This window comes from Malania oleifera, chromosome 5 (assembly GCF_029873635.1).
Source record: "Malania oleifera isolate guangnan ecotype guangnan chromosome 5, ASM2987363v1, whole genome shotgun sequence".
Classification (NCBI taxonomy): Eukaryota; Viridiplantae; Streptophyta; class Magnoliopsida; order Santalales; family Ximeniaceae; genus Malania; species Malania oleifera.
The window spans coordinates 104,669,371-104,690,244 of record NC_080421.1 but is presented as its reverse complement, the minus strand read 5'-3'; the positions used below and the strand labels follow the sequence as shown (position 1 = coordinate 104,690,244).

At 37.8% G+C, this 20,874-nt stretch overlaps 1 protein-coding gene across 1 annotated transcript; it reads left to right on the top strand.

Moving 5' to 3' along the window:
• Nucleotides 1-1,067: 1,067 nt before the first annotated feature.
• On the top strand, nt 1,068-20,454 carry LOC131155278 (phospholipase A1-Igamma2, chloroplastic-like). Its single transcript, XM_058108308.1, has 3 exons — nt 1,068-1,905; nt 2,456-2,982; nt 20,084-20,454. Exons 1-3 carry the CDS (start codon nt 1,132-1,134, stop codon nt 20,325-20,327), a joined length of 1,545 nt encoding a protein of 514 aa, XP_057964291.1. The 5' UTR covers nt 1,068-1,131; the 3' UTR covers nt 20,328-20,454.
• The last annotated feature ends 420 nt before the right edge of the window (nt 20,455-20,874 follow it).

Below are 20,874 nucleotides of genomic sequence, written 5' to 3'. Positions count from 1 at the left end.
CTTTTTGGGCTCTCGGTATTTTTCCGTCAACGAGACAACACTGTTCGTCGTCAAATGACCTTCATGAGTTCGTTGACGAGGCCTCTAAAATTTGCCTCGAAAAATTTATTCAACTTAAAACTAATGTAAATGAATCTTTCATGAAATGCATGAGTCCTAAAGTCTGTCTAGAGAATGATTGAACTTCAAATTATATCATAAGACATATGTAGATACATTCAATTATAAATACTCATTCTCATTGAAGATCTTGAACTTGACGCTTGTTTTTTCATTCTTTTATTCTTCTAGATCAATGGATTAAGTCAAGTGATATATAATTTAGATTCCTTGTGGCTTCCATACACGTTTACCATTCGTGCATTTTAAATCATTATCTTGTTTACAAACTCAAATGCACAAGTCAAATATCAAGTGATTTGTCATTATCAAAATAAGATTTGACTCATAGAGTCAACAAATTGGTATTTTTAGAAGATGTACATTTTGCCTTTGATATGTGTATGAAAATATGAAAAATAATTGTAATTTTCAACATAAAAATCTACTAAAAATATGTACTTAATTAAACCTATATCCTAATAGTTTCAACAATTATAAATTTAAAATGCTAATACTAAATAATTGATTAACCAAAATAATTGTGGACAATATAATTTCCAAATATTAATTAATATATTAAATTTTATAAAACAAAATAATAACTTTTTATTTAATAAATTACAAATATCAGTTAAAAAGTTAATTAACATAAACATTAATACTTTTAATAGTCATTTTAGATATATTAGAATTGAACAATTAATTAAAATTTTATACATAATATTATAATTAAAATTTTCATATTTTTTAATTAACTAATATTTATATTAATTAACATTTTTAATATTTTCTAAGAGAAAATAGTCTCCCGTTTAACCATGCGAATCACATGCGCTTATGTACACCAACCAGCTATCCATACACGGTATTATTATAGACTGATAGTCAATTAAAAGATGAGACTACGTATTATTATAGTCAACTTATTCCTACCCCAAGCCCTCCTCCCTCCTTCCTACCCATTTCACTAGGCATCTTTGTATCTATCTCACCATCTTCATACATTCAGCTCATTCAATTCACAGATCGATGCCCTTAATGATGGCCATTTGTCCATCCTCCAACGCGATTCTTCCCTTTGCACGCCACCGGCATTGCCTCCTCCCGCTGGAAAAACACCACTCTCCGGCGCCATTTTCGCGGAGATTTCAATTTGGATTTGCAGCAAGAGCGCCTACCATGAGAAGCGTCTTGTCAAGAACCAGCGAGTCATCCTTGTCCTCCCTTATCACCGAGCTCGAAAAAGAAAGAGACCAGAGACATGAAAACTACGAAGACGAAGAAGCCCCGGCGAGTAAGCTGGCGGAGCGGCGATTGGCCGATCACTGGCGCGAGATCCATGGGCGAGACGACTGGGTGGGGCTGCTCGACCCGATGGACCCGCTGCTTCGGACGGAGCTGATCCGGTACGGCGAGATGGCCCAAGCATGCTACGACGCTTTCGACTTCGACCCGTTCTCCAAGTACTGCGGCAGCTGCCGGTTCACGCGCCGCAAGTTTTTCGAATCCCTCGAGATGACCGGCCACGAGTACGAGGTGACGCGTTACCTGTACGCGACGTCGATCATCAACCTCCCCAACTTCTTCAGGAGATCACGGTGGCCCAAAGTCTGGAGCCGAAACGCCAACTGGATCGGGTACGTCGCGGTGTCGAACGACGAAACATCCGCGCGGTTGGGCCGCCGCGATATCACAGTCGCGTGGAGGGGCACGGTGACGCGGCTGGAGTGGATCGCGGACCTCATGGACTTCCTCAAACCGGTCTCCGCTGCCAAGATCCCCTGCCCCGATCCCACCGTCAAGGTACCAAGTAATAAACCAAAGTCCATTATTTTTCCATTGTCAAAGAATTTTCACTCCAAACTTTGTTCACATTGAAAAAAATGTGTCCAAAATCTAGTAGTTAAATCTTTCTGGGTCAAGTTAATACCTACTTAAGTATATTAAACTTGTTCATCAAAATTTTTCTACTTAAATATTAGGGTAATTTTGAGCTGAAACTTTTAAAGTAAATTGTTACTCTTGTTCATGAAAATTTTTCCACTGAAGTCTTCTCATCCCAACACCCATCTTAATTTTATTGAGATGGAATTAGATCCATATTATCCCAAAATATATTTATAATTAATTATAAGTACTCTAATAACCAAATTTAATTATCTTTTATCTCTTAATTATTTGTCTTCTTTATAATTTTTTGGTTAGTTTAGGTAAAATTAATACTCATCAATCTATATTAAGTCTACATATAAAGAGTCTTTGATCCTAAATCAGAATAATTTTAAAATTAAGATGTTGGGTCAAGTAAATACTCCCCAAAGAGTCTAGCTAACACCCATCTTGCCTAGTGCAGGTGGAGTCCGGTTTCGTCGAGTTGTATACAGAGAAGGACAAGACGTGTAGGTTCTGCAAGTTCTCGGCGCGGGAACAGGTTTTGGCGGAGGTGAAGAGACTGGTGGAGAAGTACGCGGACGAGGAAATGAGCATAAGTTTCGCGGGGCATAGCTTGGGGAGTGCGCTGGCGGTGCTGAGCGCGTACGACGTAGTGGAGAGCGGGGTGAACGGGGCGGTGCCGGTGAGCGTGTTCTCGTTTTCGGGGCCGAGGGTTGGGAACGCGAGGTTCAAGGAGCGGGTGGAGGGGCTGCGGGTGAAGGTGCTGCGGGTGGTGAACGTGCACGACGTGGTGCCCAAGTCGCCGGGACTGTTTTTCAACGAACGGGTTCCGCCGGCGGTGATGAGGCTGGCGGAGGGGCTGCCGTGGTGTTACTCGCACGTCGGCGTGGAGCTGGCGCTGAACCACAAGAACTCTCCGTTCCTGAAGCCCACTGGCGACCCCGCCTGCGCCCACAACTTGGAGGCGCACCTCCATCTGCTTGACGGGTTAGTACATTTACTGCATTTCAATTTTCAATTTGCAATTTGCAGTTTGCTCGTCATTTCCTTGTGATTTCATGCTATACATGGCGTTCTTGCTGGGGGCTGATGGCGGCATTACTGAGGCTTTCGTCATGGGAAATTATAGCCGGCGCCGGTCCCTCCAACGTGGCCCTGTGCCGGTTTACTAGATTCGTGACGCGTGGCTCATACCGGGAAAATAATCTTGTGAAGCTAATGTCCGTTGATCCGAAACACCGGCACCGACAAGTGCACAGCAATGCTGCCGGAATATTTCTACGATTTGCCAACCTCCACAGCCTAGTCACCGGCGGCTCCGTCTTCCTCTTGACGGCCTCGACGAAGCCAGCATGTCAGCCCCGCGGTCCAGCTCCGACCGGGACAAAATTTTGAAAGATTTCAAATTTTCAATAGGAGGTTCATTTTTTAGAATAAAATTTCCAAAGCAAAAAAAAAAATAAAAATTCCACCGGTCATCAAAATCTCCAACATAGAAGAAAATCACCAACAGCCGCCAAATTTGTTTTCCAATATTCCATGTGCTCTGCTTTGAGCTTCATTTTCAGAAAATCTCTCGCAACCACATTATTGTAGAATAAAGACATCAAGGACCTCCGATGAGCCTTCCAATTTCTGATCACCTAAAAAGGATGAAAACAAAGGTGACTTAAAGGATTCGGAGTGTACTCCAGGGAATCTTTCTGATACGTAAGTAAGGGAATGCTTTAAAGAGATTGTAGGCAACCGTAAATGAGGTTAAAATGAGATACCTTGGCCTCTCATCCGAGTCCTTATTTATAGTGGTAGAAGTTGACACGAGAATGTGTGGCCATTTATTGGCGAGTTATGGCGCGAGCGTGGATTACTCTGGCCTTTAAGGAGTTGATACCAGCTGTCTATGACGCAGGTGTGGATCACTCTGACTTATATGAAGTTGACCCCTTCAAAGCAGCTGTCCTTGAGTGATGATGACCTTGATTGTTGTTGTGCCTTAATGCTGCGGATTGACTATTTGACCTTTGTAGATTTAGGGTATATCAGTTGCCCTCCCTTTTAGTTTCGAATTTATGGAGCACTGCTTCTAAAATTCGAAAGTTTTTTTTTTTTGAAGCATGCTTTGCTTATCCGAGTAGAAGAGGGGAGCTCGGCGTATCCAAGCCGACATATGCCTGCTTGACATTTCTAAGCTGACGGGCTACTTCATTATTGTCGAGCCAAACTCGAAGGAGGTCGGTTGGGGACTTTCTTGTCGAGCTGCTCTCTGTGGCTTTTCTTGCCAAGCCATTTGTGCCGATCTGCTCTCTTTGGCAATTCTTACCAAGCCGTTCTTAGCGAGCTTCTCTTGCCGAGCTATTCTTGCCGAGTCGCCTTTGATGGCAATTCTTGCAAAGCTGTCTTTGCCGAACAACTTTCCTTGACAATCTATGCATAGCTGTTTTACCGAGCGGCTCTCGATGACAATTCTTGCCGAGCTGCTCTTCTTTGGTAATTTCTGCTGAGTTGCTCTCTTGGGCAATTTCTGCCAAGCTGTTTCCATTGAGCTGCTCTCTTAGGCAATTTCTATCGAGCTGTCCATTTTCTAATAGAAAACCGCTTAGCCTTGCATACGAAGCTCTAAGAGCTTGCTTTAAACCGTACAAGGCTTTTGTCAGTCTATACACGTGATCTGGATTCTTATGGTTTTCAAAACCTGGAGCTTGTTCTACATACACTTCTTCATTTATGTAGCCATTTAAAAATACACTTTTGACGTCCATTTGATATAACTTGAAATCCTTAAAAGCTGCATATGCTAAAAGCATTCGTATGACTTCCATCCTAACTACAAATGCAAATGTTTCTTCAAAATATATACCTTCTTCTTGATTATATCCCTCAGCTACTAATCTAGCCTTATTTCTCACAACTACTCCATGTTCATCTTTCTTATTCTTATATATCCATTTGGTTCCTATGATTGACTTATCCTCAGGTCTAGGAACTAATGTCCATACTTTGTTTCTCTCAAATTGATTTAATTCTTCTTGCATGGACAACACCCATGATTCATCCTCTATAGATTCACTCACATTCTTAGGTTCTTCTTGAGATAGAAATGCAAAATAACTAATCATATTCCAAAGAGAGGAGTGAGTGGCTACTCCACGTAATGGTTCACCTATTATTTGATCAATGGGATGATTCTTTATATATTTCCATTCTCTAGGTGGTTCATTAACCTCATTTTCAATTTGATCAATTTCAACGGATGGTTCCTTAAGTTCATTTTTCTTTTCTGAATCATTCTCAATGGATAGTTCTTCAAATTCCTTGTTTAATTTAATTTCATCTTTATCAGTCCTTTTGGAGAAGGGATTTGACTCATCGAACACTACATGAATAGATTCTATGACCGCCAATGTTCTTTTGTTATGTATTCTATAGGCTTTACTATCTAATGCATACCCTAGGAAGATACTTTCATCGGATTTCACATCAAACTTTCCTAGGTGTTCATTGTCTCTAAGTACAAAACATTTACAGCCAAAAAAAATGAAAATATGATATGTTTGGTCTATGTCTATTCCATAACTCATACAGAGTCTTATTAAGTGATGGTCTAATCAAAACTCTATTTAGAACATAGCAAGCGGTATTCACTGCCTTAGCCTAGAAATACTTAGGTAGTTTATGTTCGTTAAGCATAGTTCTGGCCATGTCTTGTATGAACCTATTCTTCCATTCAACTACACCATTCTATTGTGGTGTTCTAGGTGTTGAAAAATTATGAGCAATTCCTAATGAATTACAATAGTCTTCCATGCCTTGATTTTTAAATTCTTTACCCCTATCACTTCTAATTTTAGTGATTATATATCCCTTTTCATTTTGGATTTTCTTGCACATGTTTATAAATTTTTCAAATGCTTCATCTTTGTGCCCTAAGAATAATACCCATGTGAATCTTGAAAAGTCATCAACTATGACAAAGGCGTATGATTTTCCTCCTAAGCTCTGAATTAGGTTTGGACCAAATAAATCTAAGTGTAGCATTTGGAGTGGCCTAGTAGTGGAGATCTCTTTCTTCTTCTTAAAGCTTATTCTCGCTTGTTTTCCTAGTTGGCAGCATCACAAATTTTATCTTTCAAAAATTTAGTCTTAGGCAGTCCCTTAACTAATTCTTTCTTAACAAGTTTTGAGATTAAATCCATGTTTGCGTGTCCTAGTCTCCTATGCCAAATCCAACTTGTTTCATTTATAGCAGATAAGCATGTCACACCTTGTGAAGTTAAGTTATCAAAGCTTGTGGTATATACGTTTTCATGACGCTTAGCAATGAACAATATCTTATTTTAGTTTTGTGTTCAACTATGCATTTGTCATGGTCAAAAGACACTTTGTAACCTTTATCGCATAGTTGGCTTATGCTCAATAAGTTATGTTTTAAGCCTTAAACCAATAGGACATCATCTATAATTAATGAAGAGTTCTTACCAACTTTACCTACACCTGTGATCCTTCCCTTAACATTGTCTCCAAAAGTGACAAATCCTTCATCCTTGAGTATGATAAATGTGAATTTCGCTTTATCCCTGGTCATGTGACGTGAGTATCCGCTATCCATATACCATTTGTCTTTTGAGGATGCTGATCTTAAGCATATTTGCAAGACACAATAAAACAACTAACTTTGGTACCTAGATTGACCTTTGACCTTCCATACTTTCTTAATTTTTACATCTTTATTTTTGAAAGGACAGTCGAATTGTATATGACCCAACCTTCTACATTTAAAGCATGTAGTATTTCTATAATAATTCTTAGTTGGAACATATGACTTTGACTCTCTTCTAAAATAACCCATGTAAAGGTGTCTATTCTTTAGATTTTCTTTTCCATTAAAGTCAAGCCCTTCCTTTTCTAGGGAATTTCTTTGAGATCCTAAGAGTTTTTCAAAATTGTTTTGTCTCTCAGTAAATTTATAAATAATTGCATATTTATCTTTCAAATCCTTTTCTAACTCCTCAATTTTCAATCTTTATCTTTTATGAAAGATGCATGAGATTCATTTTGGCGTTCAAATAACCTTGAAAGTTCTTTGACTTTACTTTTTTACTCAGAAATTTTCTTTGTTTTCTTCTCAAGCATTTTAATAGAGTATAGGTATTCTTGTTTCAGTTCATCATATGAAATCAAGTCATTTTCATTTTCAAACTCACTAGAATAATACGAAAATTATGAAAATGATGATTGTACCTCAAGGTCGTCATGTGTCATTAGACACAGATTGGCAATCTCGTCATCGCTTGATTCAGATTCTGAATCGCTAGTGCTATGAGTATCCCAACCGACTTTCAGCACCTTCTTCTTTTTATTTGAGGCTTTCACGAGCTTGGGGCACTTAGACTTGATGTGTCTAACTTCTCGGCAATTGTAGCATGTTGGTGGATCCTCCTTCTTTTTCTTCATGCTAGACTCTCTTCTTTCCGATTTAGAGTTCCAGACTTTTCTGTTGAACTTCTTGTTTTTCTTCAAGAACTTCCTGAACTTCTTTGTTAGCAAAGCCATGTCATCATCCTTTTCGGACTCACTTTCTTCACTTGAGTAGCTTGATGATGCCTTAAGTGCAGTAACCTTCTTTTCTTTGCTTTGCTCAATCCTCCTCTTGTTTATTGACAGCTCATAGGTGATGAGTGATCCAATGAGTTCGTCCACCGACATTTCCTTAAGATTTCTCCCTTCAGCTATTGCCGTAACTTTCGCTTCCCACACTGGAGGTAATCAACTGAGTATTTTCCTAATTAACTCATAAGTAGGGTAAGTCTTTCCAAGTGCATTTAAGGAATTAATAATGTGTGTGAATCTCGTGTACATGGAATGTATAGATTCATCAATAGTCATTTTAAATGCTTCATATTCACTGGTGAGCATGTCTATCCTACTATCCTTGATTTCCTTAATACCTTCATATGTAACTTCTAATTTTTTCCAAATATTTTTAGCTGAGTTACATGTCATTACCCTATTAAATTCATTTATGTCTAATGCACAAAAAAGCAAGTTCATGGCAGTAGCATTGATTTGTACTGATTTCCAATCTTTCTTTGTATACTCGTCTTCAATTTTAGGTACATTAACCTTATCAATTACTTTCATGGGAATATGATTACCCTTAGTCACTATTTTTCATACCTTCTAATCTATGTTCAATAGATATATGCTCATCCTACGTTTCTAATAGGTGTAATTTAAACCACAGAAAAAGGGTGGTCTAATGGATAAGTGTCCTTCACCGAATGGAGTTAGATTGATGTGTGTCATGTGATCTTTTTACACAAGAACTATTAAGTCTATGTACACCCTCTATGATACCAAATGTTGAATTAGAAGTAATCCCAAGAGGGGGAGGGGTGAATTGGGTATGTTAAAAAAAATTTATCCTATTTACCACTTAATCCTTATTTATTTATTTATTTACCAAATCGATTTCTGGGATTTATAACTTACTTAAATTGAATTTATCAATAAGTTCTTTTTACCTAATTAATTGTGTGCAATGTTATTCAACCTACACTTGCAATATGAACAATTTAAATGTAGTGCTGAAAGTAAAGAGTAAAGGGAAGAGAGAAGATAAACGCGGTTTTTACGAGGTTCAGCCAACTCAGCCTACATTCTCGCCTTGAGCAACCACTCAAAAATTTCACTAAAATCTCTGCTCCTTAAATTGGGACAGAGCTTCCCGTACAATCTGTTGCTTACAAGAGGTACAACTCCTTCCTACTCTGCTGCTTACAAGAGATACAACTCTCTCCTCAAACACCAGTTCACACACCGAGCCGTGTATACAATAGAATCTGTAAAAACACTAAAAAATGCTTCCAAACAAAAGTTTGCGAGTACAATTCAAATTCCTAATACATTTAACATATGATATAACTTGAAGCTCAGAATGTAGGAAAATGATACAATCGTTTATGTATGATGTGCTTCCATACAAAAATTCTTTTTTATCAAATCTCCCCAAAAATATTTGTATAACTCAATGCTTTGGAGAACTTAGGTTAGATCTTTGAATATAAAAATAACTTTCTAAAATTGCAAAGATGTTACACCCACTTTGTAAAAAATTATTTCACGAAATGTTTTAATCTCAATAATATTTCAATCTCAATGTGATTTAGGTAATATTTGACTTGATGTATATGTAAATGTATCTCTAAGATGGTGATACCAAAGATCAACACTCTGACTATATGATTTTCTGAAAATATCCTTCAATATATATATATATATATATATATATATATATATATATATATAGTTACAAACATAAATGATCTTCAAATAAGTAGGTTTGTTATATTGAAAATAACAACTCTTTGAATGAAAACCCACTTGAATCAAAAGTGTTTAATCAATATCTAAAACTCTTCTCAAGTGGTAATATTCTTAATGAAATGATTTGCTCTATGCACACACAAGATCAACTTCTTAACAAGAATTCAAAAGTAGATTTTGCAATGATATACTCTATGAAAAATGAATATCAACAAGTAGATCAGCTTATATAAGAAAAATTTTATCCAACTAATTCTTAACAAAAAATATGATTTATCAAACCTCAATACTAGATTGAAAAATTCAGATGAGTAACTGAGTTCCACTTAGATATTCTAAGTAGATTTACTTAAAGTAGATGAATGTAAAGTGAAGAGCAGGCAATCGTATATCAATCAGCTCAAGTTTCACAGTTCTCTTTTCAACAAGATGTGTTCTACGCTTTATGATGATCTTCTTCTATTTTTATTTTTACATACTAGGGTTTAGATATGAAGTATAAATAGTGTCTTACCCTTAGAATTGATCTCAACCGTTGGATCATAAGATAGCTTGCATGTTTGATCAATAAAAATTGCATGTTTAATATTTCTTGCAAGTTCAGACAACTGAGGTCAAGGGCTCAGATGACTGAAATCATTTTATCCTTCGAAAAAAAATAGCCTAGACATAGGGTTAGATGACCAAGGTCAAGGGTCAAATGATCGAAGTGTGGATTTCTGATGACCAAGGTCAAGGTCCAGTCACCTGAAGTACTTCTGCCAATTTCTATTTTTCACCTAAAAATCTTCAGATGACTGAGCTTATTCTTTAAATGTCTGAGAAAATTCTTCAGTCAACTGAACTTAAAGTTCAATCATCTGAAGTTCCCAATTTTTGCATATTTACTTTCCAGTTCAAAAAGCTGTTTTGTTTTCTTTCTTGGCTCCTTTATAAAAACATTTTCCAGGGTTTTGACTTTAATTCTAAGTCCATGAATGTTTCCTAATGATGTTCATGAAATGCATGAGTCCTAAAGTCATTCTAAGATATATATTGAGCCTCAAATTAAATCATACGAAAATGTAAATACATGAGGTCTAAGTACCCATTCCTAAGATATTCTTGAACTTTGCCGCTTGCATCTTGATTCTCGTACTTTTGAGTTCCATGGATCTTACCAAGATATGTATGCTTTACTGTAAGGCTTCCATAACTCGTTATCCTTCCGTGCATGCTTAATATGGTTCCTATTCACAAACTCAATGCACAGATCAAATACCAAGTGATTTGTCATTATCAAAACTGCATTGGAATCGTAGCGTCAACAGGTTGCCAGAACCAAGTCAACCTTTCTGACTTTTCAACCATTTCGTCGACCGAGACGTTTTCAACGCCAAGGTTCAGTCGCCCAAAACCCTTTCAAACTTAAGCCTATGTCCTGTTTTTTAGTAAAAAGTTACGTGCAGGGACTTAGGGTCTATCTAAGGCCAAAATAATTTAACTTAGCCTAAAAAACCTGGTGTCGGTTGACCAAAGGTTGACCAAAGTCAGTCCTAAGGTCTGTCTACGATTCTGTCTTAGCATTAAAACATATCATGCAGGATGTATGCAGTTATTAAAGACCAAAATAGAAAAATTAAGTGCATATACAACTGAAACATGTCTTCTTCTTCTTCTTTTGTTCTTCCGTCTTGGTGGAATATGCCAAATAATGTGTTCTTTGAGCTCCGTCTGGCTTCCATCTCAAACCTCTTATGTGTGTGTTAAATTATAACCTATTCAACCACTAGAAACACACATAAGTGACTTGCGGTTTGTCATTATCAAAACTAAGGATCAAACTCAAAAAGCCAACAGAGAGAATACGGGCTGGCATGCGTGGTATTCTAGTGCACCTTTGGCACCTGTCACACTGTTTAACCATTTCAAGCCCATATTTCTTCATGGTGGGCCAATAGAATCCTTGCCACAAAGTCTTATGGGCTAAGGCCCTTCTAGCCAGGTGATTTCCTCATATCCCTTTGTGCATTTTCTTTTGCACATATTCTCCTTCTTCGGTACCTAAGCACCGTAGGTATGGCAATGTTAGGGACCGTCTATATAACTCTTGGTTTATGAGTGTGTACTGGGCTACCCTCATTCTTATCTTCATAGACTCCTTCTTTTCATTTGGTAAGGACCCATCTCGGAGGTATTGTATCAAGGGGGTTCTCCATTCTCCTTCAATAGCTTTAACCACCGCCAAGTTTACACCAACCTCCTCGTAGGAAGGCTTCCCAACTCTTTTAAAGTAGATGGCACTATTCCAATCTAGCTTTGTAGCTGAGGCTAATCTTGTCAGTGCATCAGTCTTTCCATTCTCCGATCGTGGTACGTGCTCTATATCGAATCGAGCAAATGTTTTGATGTACTCTTGCACTTTTGCTACGTATTTCTTCATTTTTTGTTCCTTAGCCTCAAATTCTCCCTTCATTTGCTCCACCACCAATTGTAAATCGCTCGACACATGAATCTAAGCCACTCTAAGGGACTCTGCTAGGCATAGACTTGCCGGCAAGGCTTCATATTCAGTGTCATTATTAGTTGTTGCGAACTCCAACCTCAACGCATAGAGTGTTTCTGAACCATTTGGAGCCGTAAGGATTAGCCCTACTCCTCCTCCGGCTGCATTAGACGATCCATCCATATGTAATGTCTAGACCTTTGGTTCTTCAGTTGTTTCGTATGATTATTCCACCATGAAGTCAACCAGCACTTGATATTTTATAGCAGGCTTTGACTTGTAATGTATGTCAAATTCTCCTAACTCAATTGACCATCTCATCATTCTCTCCGTGGTCTTCGGCCGATGGAGAATCTGTTTCAGTGGTAAATGGGTTAACACAATTATCTTGTGTGCCTGAAAGTATGGTCTTAACTTTCGTATTGCACAGATAACCACAAAGGCAGCCTTCTCCGCTATGGTGTAATTTATCTCGGCTCTGCTCAATACTTTGCTGGTGGAGTAGATGGGTTTATATGTCCTTCCTTCTTCTCCAACTAGGATTGAGCTAACCGCATATGGAGTTGAAGCCGCGTATAGGTAGAGATCTTCTTCTGCTTTCGCCTTGGTTAGTAGTGGGGGGGAACCAAGGTATTGCTTGAGTTGTTCGAAGGCCTCATCTTGCTCCTCCCCCCATTTGAGTCCTCATTTCTTTTGCAGTACCCTGAAGAAGGGTAGGCTCTTATCTCCTGAGCAGGAGACAAACCTACTAAGCGAGGCAATCCTTCCTGTTAAGACCTGGACCTCCTTCTTTTTTCGAGGGGCTTTCATTTCCAGTAGCCCGTATCTGGTCCGGGTTAGCTTCTATTCCCCTGTGTGTCACCATAAAGCCTAGAAATTTTCTTGTAGAGACACCAAATATGCATTTGGAAGGGTTTAATTTCATTTGATACCTGCGCAACAATTTGAATGCCTCATTTAGATCTTTGCAGTGCTCCTTTGCTCTCTGGCTTTTCACTAGCATGTCATCCACATATGCCTCCATTGTTTTCCCGAGCAGGTCTTTAAATATCCAAAAAAAACACAACCCTAGGGGAATTACACCTCCCTAGTCCAAAAACTCACCCTGTATATCAGGGTCTCAACTCCATACTATCTCGGAACTCTATCACCTGGCCTATCTCTGTTTCCTGAAAGTTTAGATAATTTGGGTGAGACACATCTCAGTAAGACGGAATAAACTATTTACAATGTGTGGCGGTATGAGTTTCATTATATCATAATATATAAACATATTAGTGATTGTATCTTCTAAAAAAATGTACCATTCCATATATACCGTCATATAAATTTACAACACAAGCTTTCAAAAGATTTTAATTTCATTTCCAAAATCATTCCTACACAACTCATGTTTACCAAAGAAGTTCCTGAGAATAGGGAGTTTACCCGCCCATACAAGCAGCTTCCCTCTGCCCTAATATCGTTTGTATTCTTACTTGAATAACTCGGGTTCGGCCATAACTGATAGGGTACTCACCTTACTCAATAAGCCCTTAGGCGATGAGTTTTACTTCGCTTTAGTTATTTATAATGTTAACTCACACAATTTCATTTCACATTTTTTTTCTCATTCCCATTTTCATTTCATTTCCTTTCCACTTTCATCTAGCTTATGAGTGTGCTTGGTAACCAATATACCCATGTTTATAACTCATGACTGCCTTGAGGATATTCTCTATGCCATGCTTCACCCCATGGTCGAGGTCTCACTCCATATTCCACGACATGCTTCCCCCTATGGTTAGGGTTGTGCGGCCCGAAGGCTGGATCTAGTTGTGGTTGGCCGACCCGGTTAAATCAAAATATCATATCATATATCCCATATTTGTAGTATGACTGGCCGGCCTGTAGCCCTGATCCTGACTTAGGGGGCACAACAACTCTACTAAATAGCTCAGTCGACTGTCACGCCACACGCTCCATGAATCCGTGTGGCTGCATTAACACCACTAGCAACGGTACCGTGCTCAATATCACAACCCATCATTAGGGTTTCCATATCCATCCCTCAGGGTTATCATTACCACATACCTGTAATCATTATAAGGTATTGGAATTTTATCAATCATATTTCAATGATCCCATTGTAGCTTTCGCTTTTTGCCATGTTCACATTTCCCAGTATTTAATGATCCCATTGCAGCTTTCGCACTTTACAATGTTCACATTTCAATTTCCACATTTCAATATATTATATTGCAGAATTTACATTGCAAAATTCTCATTTTTAATATTCACACTTCAAATTTCATTTCATAATAATACATATATATCTCATTTCACATTATTCAACTTTTCCTAGTGAAACGTTTCTATATTGCATATTTCATCATTTTTTCAGAAAATACTCTTCAATACGTTTATATATCCTCATTTCAACATTTCTCAATAAAACAATTCTCATATCAGTATATTTTAATTCATCTCAATAAAAATATTCTCATCATTTTCTGTGCATATTCCATCATCTCATAATAGTATATACCATGTTTCACGTATTTCAACATTTCTCAGAAAATACTCATTAGAATTTATCACTTTTCATCATGTCTTATATTTCAAATACTAAAACACCACAATTCAATATAAGTCATATGCCACACAATTTTATCTAATATTCATATCATAATAATTTCAGGTAAAATAACATATTCTCATTTTTACGTATTAACTAAATCAATAATTCTAAAAAATAACTGTAATAATGTATTTTCCTTACTTGACTTACTGAGATCTCGCTAAAAATACCCAATTCCTACGCCCCTCAGCGTTCGCAGCCCAAAAACCTAAAATTCACATTTATCCTAAATTATTCAACTTAACTCCTAGAATAACTTCCGTTTATCACTTCCTAGATTTCGTATACTCCAAATTAACATTAAAATTCTAAAATACTCCACTCACCCTGGTTTTCCTGAACTACGCCTGCAGGGATCCCGAAATTATACCCGCGATGCTCACCTGAATCCTGAATTCAATAACCCAAGTTCAACCTTAGAATGCCCAATATTCTAACTTTCCAAATCTACATTAATTAAATAATAATTAATCCCTTAATAACCCCCTTATCCTAATTTTGGGGTTATAACTACAACGATCCCACGAGAAATCCGCTTTGCTAGACTTGTAGAGAATCATCCCTAGATTCTCATGGTGGTGTCCGATCATCAATTCAGCTTAAGATTTAAGCAAAATTGAGATAAGAGTGAGAATTTACCTTACCCCAGGGGATATGCCTATGCTGCTTCTACGAGAAATCTGCTCTGGTAGAAATGTCGGTGGCGGAGAATAGAGTCTAACAGTATTTTCTAATTTTCGATCAGTTAAGCTGAGGAAATTGAAGAGAGAGAGACGCAAGCGGAGACGAGAGAGAAAGTGTGTGTGAGACAAAAGGGGCGTCCCTTCTTCTTTCCTTTCTTGTAATTTGATAGTCAGATGAGCTTCAGGAAGCTTTACTTTCACACACACACACACACACACACACATATATATATATATATATATTAATATTATAATATTATATTATATTATATTATTTTAATTAATAATTATTTATTTAAATTTTAATTTTTTTAAATTTAATTAATTAATTAATTATTATTATTATTTTTTAAAATCACCCCACTAATCTTTTATAACCATTTTTGGGGTTATTACAAAGCACTTCTTCTTCTATTTCACAGGTTTATGGTTTAGGTATACCCGTAACTTGTACTCCATGATTCCAAGGTCAATCCTTGGCATGTCATCAACCAACTAGGCAAAGACATCCACGTACTCATTCAATATTCGGCTCAACTCCATTTTTAAATAGTCAGATAAACGACTCCCATTCCGTACACATCTCTCCTGATTACCATTTATGGTTATACCCATAAGGTCTTCGTCAAGCGTGCTGATTTGTGGGTATTCCCCCCTCACTTCCAGGTCTTCAACAATCAAGGTTTCCTGTGCTTCACTCTTATCCTTCAATGTTATTAAGTAGCAATTCCGAGCTGCCATCTTGTCTCCTTTGATCACCCCCGTCCCGTGAGGGGTTCAGAACAGAACTTTACCTTCAGGTGATAGGTGGATGTTATCGCTCGGGCTGCGTTAAGCGATGGGCGGTCCAGTATGATGTTGTATACCGAAGGTCTATCAACCACTAGGAAATCTATCATCGACGTGATTTGCTATGGGGCTGCCCCCATTGTCACCGAGAGCGTTATCGTACCCAGTGGATGCACTACGTCTCCTCCAAACCCGACTAGTGGGGTGGAGACAGATTTTAAGCATTCCTTGCCAATATTCATTTCTTGAAGCACCGACTAGAATATTATATTGGCCAAGCTCCTGTTGTCTATCAGCACACGTCTTACTTTGTAATTGACCACAAGTAGCGACACTACTAGTGCATCGTCATGAGGCTGTTGTACTCCTTCATCTTCACTGCTAAAGATTATAATGTCTTCTTGCTTCTATTTTTTGTCGTTTGGCTCCCTTCCTCTATTAAAAGCACCTATTTGACATATCTCTTTCAAGCTCCTTCGCTATCACCGCCACTGGCAAAGCCGCCAAAGATCACGGTAATTTCTCTAATGATCTGTTCCTCCTTCTCAGCTACATCAGGCTTTTTCTGTTCACGCAACTCCCCTCGATGATCTCCTTTCTTCACAAATGTAGACAGATGACCTCTTTTTATAAAGGCCTCGATTTCGTTTTTTAGGTGAATGCAGTCTTTAGTATCGTGCCCGTGATCCCTATGAAACTGACAAACTTCGGCATATTCAGTTTATATGAGGGCGTTTGCATAGGTTCAGGCCACGACACATACCCATTCTCTATTATATGCATTAATACATTAGTTTGAGGTACGTTTAGGGGAGTATAAGTTTGAAACTTACTAGTAATTCCCATCCCTCTAGAGCTGTTCGGTGGCTTACTATTCTCCTGTCTCTTCCCAGCTCTAGAAGATTCGCCAACCTCTCTAGTAGCGCCTTTTTTTTTTTAACTCAATTTGATCTCTTCTCATATCCATCACTTCCTCCAAGTTGATATACTTTTGTGCCCTAGTCATCAGCTCTCTCATGTCGGCTGGTGGCTTCTTCCCTAACGAGTATAGGAAGGCTCCGGGCTGAAGAGTCGTGGTTAGGGCTGCCAGTGCCACCCTGTGATCTAGGTTGCAGATCTCTAGGGTTGCTGTGATGAAGCGGTGTATAAACTTCTTCAACGTCTCTCGCTCTCCTTGAACCAAACTCATCAGATGAGCAGTGGTTTTGGCGATCCTTCGACTACTAATGAAATGGCTGGTGAACTGCTACTCTATCTCAGCGAAAGAGCTTATCGATCTAGGCTTAAGGGTTCGATACCAAGCCCTGACATTTCCTTTAAAGGTGGCAGCAAATGCATGACACATGATGACATCAGGTGCACCTTGCAATTGCATCAGTACCTTGAAGGTATCCAGGTGATCGACTGGGTTAGTTGATCCTTTATACCTTTCGAAAGTTGGCATCTTGAACTTGCTGGGTAGTAAGACCTCCATCACGTCCTTGGTGAAAGGTGGATCTAAATATTTTAGTGAATCCATAAAAGGGGTTGGTTCGTCCCTCTTTCATCATTTTTTCTATCTGATCTATCTTCTTTATCCTCTCTTCTAGCTCAATCGAGCGTTGCTCGTTCGTTCCCATGCTTTTCACGCCCTCCACTTTTTTTGGGGGATTTATTTTTCCATTGCTCTCCTTTGGGTCTTCTGCTTTCTTCAGTGAGTTAGGATCGATCAACTGCTGGTGAAGGGTAGGTTCTCTATAACTCTTTTGTTGTAAGAGCATGTTGAATATGTCATCCATCTTCTTCTGGGAGGCTTCCATTTTCCTTTGGAAGATGAGGAACTCCTCCCTTGTGACTCCTGAGTGGTCTACGAGTGTAGAGTGCACGGATTGGGGTGACTAATCGCCAGCGACAGGGGCAGATATGGAGTTGGTGGTCACTGCCATGATTCAAAGATCGGGGCCGGAAGCAGGATGAACACCTCTCGAAAGCGTTACCACAGATAGCGCCAACTGTTGTGGAATAAAGACGTCAAGAACCTCCGATGAGCCTTCCAATCTCCAATCACTTGAAAATGATGAAAACAAAGGTGGCTTAGAGGACCCAGGATGTACTCCGGGGGGATCTCTATGATGCCTAAGTAAGAGAATGCTTTAGAGAGGTTGTAGGCAACAATGAAATAGCGTTAGAATGAGATACCTTGGCCTCTTGCCCGAGTCCCTATTTATAATGACAGAACTGGACCCGAGGATGTGTGGCCAATTATTGGCGAGTTATGGCGCGGGCGTGGATCGCTCTGACCTTTAAGGAGTTTATACAAGTTGTCTGTGGCACGAGCGTGGATCGCTCTGACCTATATGGAGTTGACCTCTTCAGAGCAACTGTCTTTAAGCGATGATGGCCTTGATTACTGCTGTACCTTAATGCTGCGGATTGACTATTTGACCTTGGTATATTTAGGGTATATCGTGCATAATCTCCAAGGCAAAAGAAAACCTACGACAACCACCAAATTTAATGGATTGTAGGCAACATAATTGAACATAAATTGAGCTAAACATTTCAACAAACAGGTGGTAGGCAACATTTATTAAGACTTTCAATGGTTTTTTTTTCTTATGATTTCATACTCAAAATGGGGGAAGAAACTTAAACAAAAGAAGGAAAGATGAGGATAGACCTAAGCAAGCTTCTTGTGGGAAAAAAAAAAAAAAAAATTAAGCGAATTGCCCAGCTTGACTCGCAAGAAAAATTTTGAAAATAAATTTGAGGAGTTCAATTTTTCTTGTCTACATATAAACTTGGAAACAGAGACATAGATGAGGGAGTACCAGTGGAACGACTACCTTTTCGGCCCAAAGAGCGAGCTGCGCTGCCACCGCTTCCAAACACGCAGTTTAGCTCCATACCCAACATCATGGCGTCGAAGTTGGACCATGGCACCGAGGGCCCGAGATTGTCAGCTTCTTCGAGGCCATCATGACGAAGATGGAGCCGTCGGCGACGTTATAGTGGCTAACGTCTTCGGTGGTGGTGGTTGGGAATGGCAAGATTATTTTGGCGACCTTGTTATGCACTTATCGGCATCAATGTTTTGGATGAACGCGATAGCTTCACGTGATTATTTTTTCCAACAAAGTAACTATAAATTATTTTTTTTAACAACTTAGGTTTCTTGGTATTTATAATATTGATGATAATATAACCAATAATTCTTTAATTGAATGACACTGTAAATGATAATATTTGGAATTTTTCAAACTAGAATTCTATCATATGAAAGTTTTGAGAGGATAGGGTAATGAATAAACTAAAGTTTTATATCTTAAATATCAAGTCTAGCTAAGGCCTTTATATAATTTTTTAACGATACAATATAGTTATTGAGTCAACTTATTTGTATTTATTTATTAAATGTGTATTATTTTGAATTAATAAAAAAAGTCTTGCATAAAGATTTGCAGTTAATAACTAATTTTTAGATCTAACTAACAAGTGCATCCTAATGCAATGGAAAAAGGGAAATAAATCATTTTTAAAAAAAAATTATCGAATTCATTCAATACTTATACTCCTATCTTTTAAGAGACATTCTAATAGTTAAAAGTTTGGGAAATTCATGCTCTATGTTTCAAGTTCAAATCTTACAATAGATGGAAAGGGATATGAGAAATAATCTATCTCCCATTATATAAAGAAAGGAGAGGGGTTTGTTTGTCTTCCCCCCACCCATTTTCAACTAAAGTTAAAAAGACTATATATATATACATAGAGTAGGTGGAAAATCCTCATCTTGCTTTTGATAGCAAAAACTACTGTTATTTTGATAGCCAAAAAAAAAAAGTGGAATTCAAAGATCTTTTAATTTCAAAGCCCTTTCTGCTTTGATAGCAGAAAGTAGGATTTTTATAGAAATTAATAACGAGACATTAGTAATTTCAATTCTGCAAGTGTATAATGAATAGTTTGTAATTGTTAGTCTCCAAAGTGAATTTTCTTGATTTAATATATAGAATTAAAATAAAGACAACTTATTTTTTTCAAGATGGAAAATGGGGAAAGAAACTGAAGGTACATTGATTTGTTTGTCATGGTTATAAGCCATGTACGCTTTTTAGCAAGAAACAATTAAAAAGAAAAAGAAAAAACAAAAATATAGCAATAGCTTTATTGATTAAATGTTTGGAAAGTTAATTAATGATATTGCAGGTATCATGGAAAAGGGCAAAGATTTGTGCTAGCGAGTAGAAGGGACCCGGCTCTTGTGAACAAGGCATGCGATTTTCTAAAGGATCATTACTTGGTTCCACCGAATTGGAGACAATATGAGAACAAGGGAATGATCAAGAACAAGGATGGACGTTGGATGCAGCCTGAGCGGCCAAAACTCGATGATCATTCTGATGATACACACCATGTCCTTAGCCGGTTAGGCCTACTTCTCGATCACTAAAACACTTTTCTCTATGTTTTTCATTGTAAATTCTTTGTAAACATAAATGAAAAATTTATACACCCAAAGAAGTAATTTTATAATAAAGTTATCTATATGCATTTTGTGGCATTCTCCATAAAAAAAATACCCTACTTGAATTAGAATAATGTTTTGTTTGAGGGTTCGTATTTGGTTCAATCACCTTTCCATTTAATTTATGCTTCAAGCAAAGCTCCTCCACAAGTCCGTCTTCCATAGTTGAAGCTCCTATATCCTTTCTCAAAGGTCCTCCTTGCTGGTTTTATTTTCTAATAAAAATTTGATATGTTTTTTTTATTTAATTTAATATGATTGCATTTCAAGCATTTATAAATAAAAGATGCTTAATTATTAGAAAATATTCTCCAAGTAAGATTTTTATCGAATCAATTACATATATAGTTTTTGGATTTTTTTTATTGATTTAATGAATATTGCTCAAATAGGGAAAAGGAGATAATGTAGATACAAACACATTATGCTCATATTACTTTGATTTAAAGAAAAATTATAGTAGCAACATTTT

Coding starts and splice junctions, on each gene's coding strand:
- LOC131155278 (XM_058108308.1), top strand. CDS start 1,132: ATGCCCTTAATGATGGCCATTTGTCCATCCTCCAACGCGATTCTTCCC. Junction 1,906..2,455: donor GCCCCGATCCCACCGTCAAG/GTACCAAGTAAT, acceptor TGCCTAGTGCAG/GTGGAGTCCGGTTTCGTCGA. Junction 2,983..20,083: donor CACCTCCATCTGCTTGACGG/GTTAGTACATTT, acceptor ATGATATTGCAG/GTATCATGGAAAAGGGCAAA.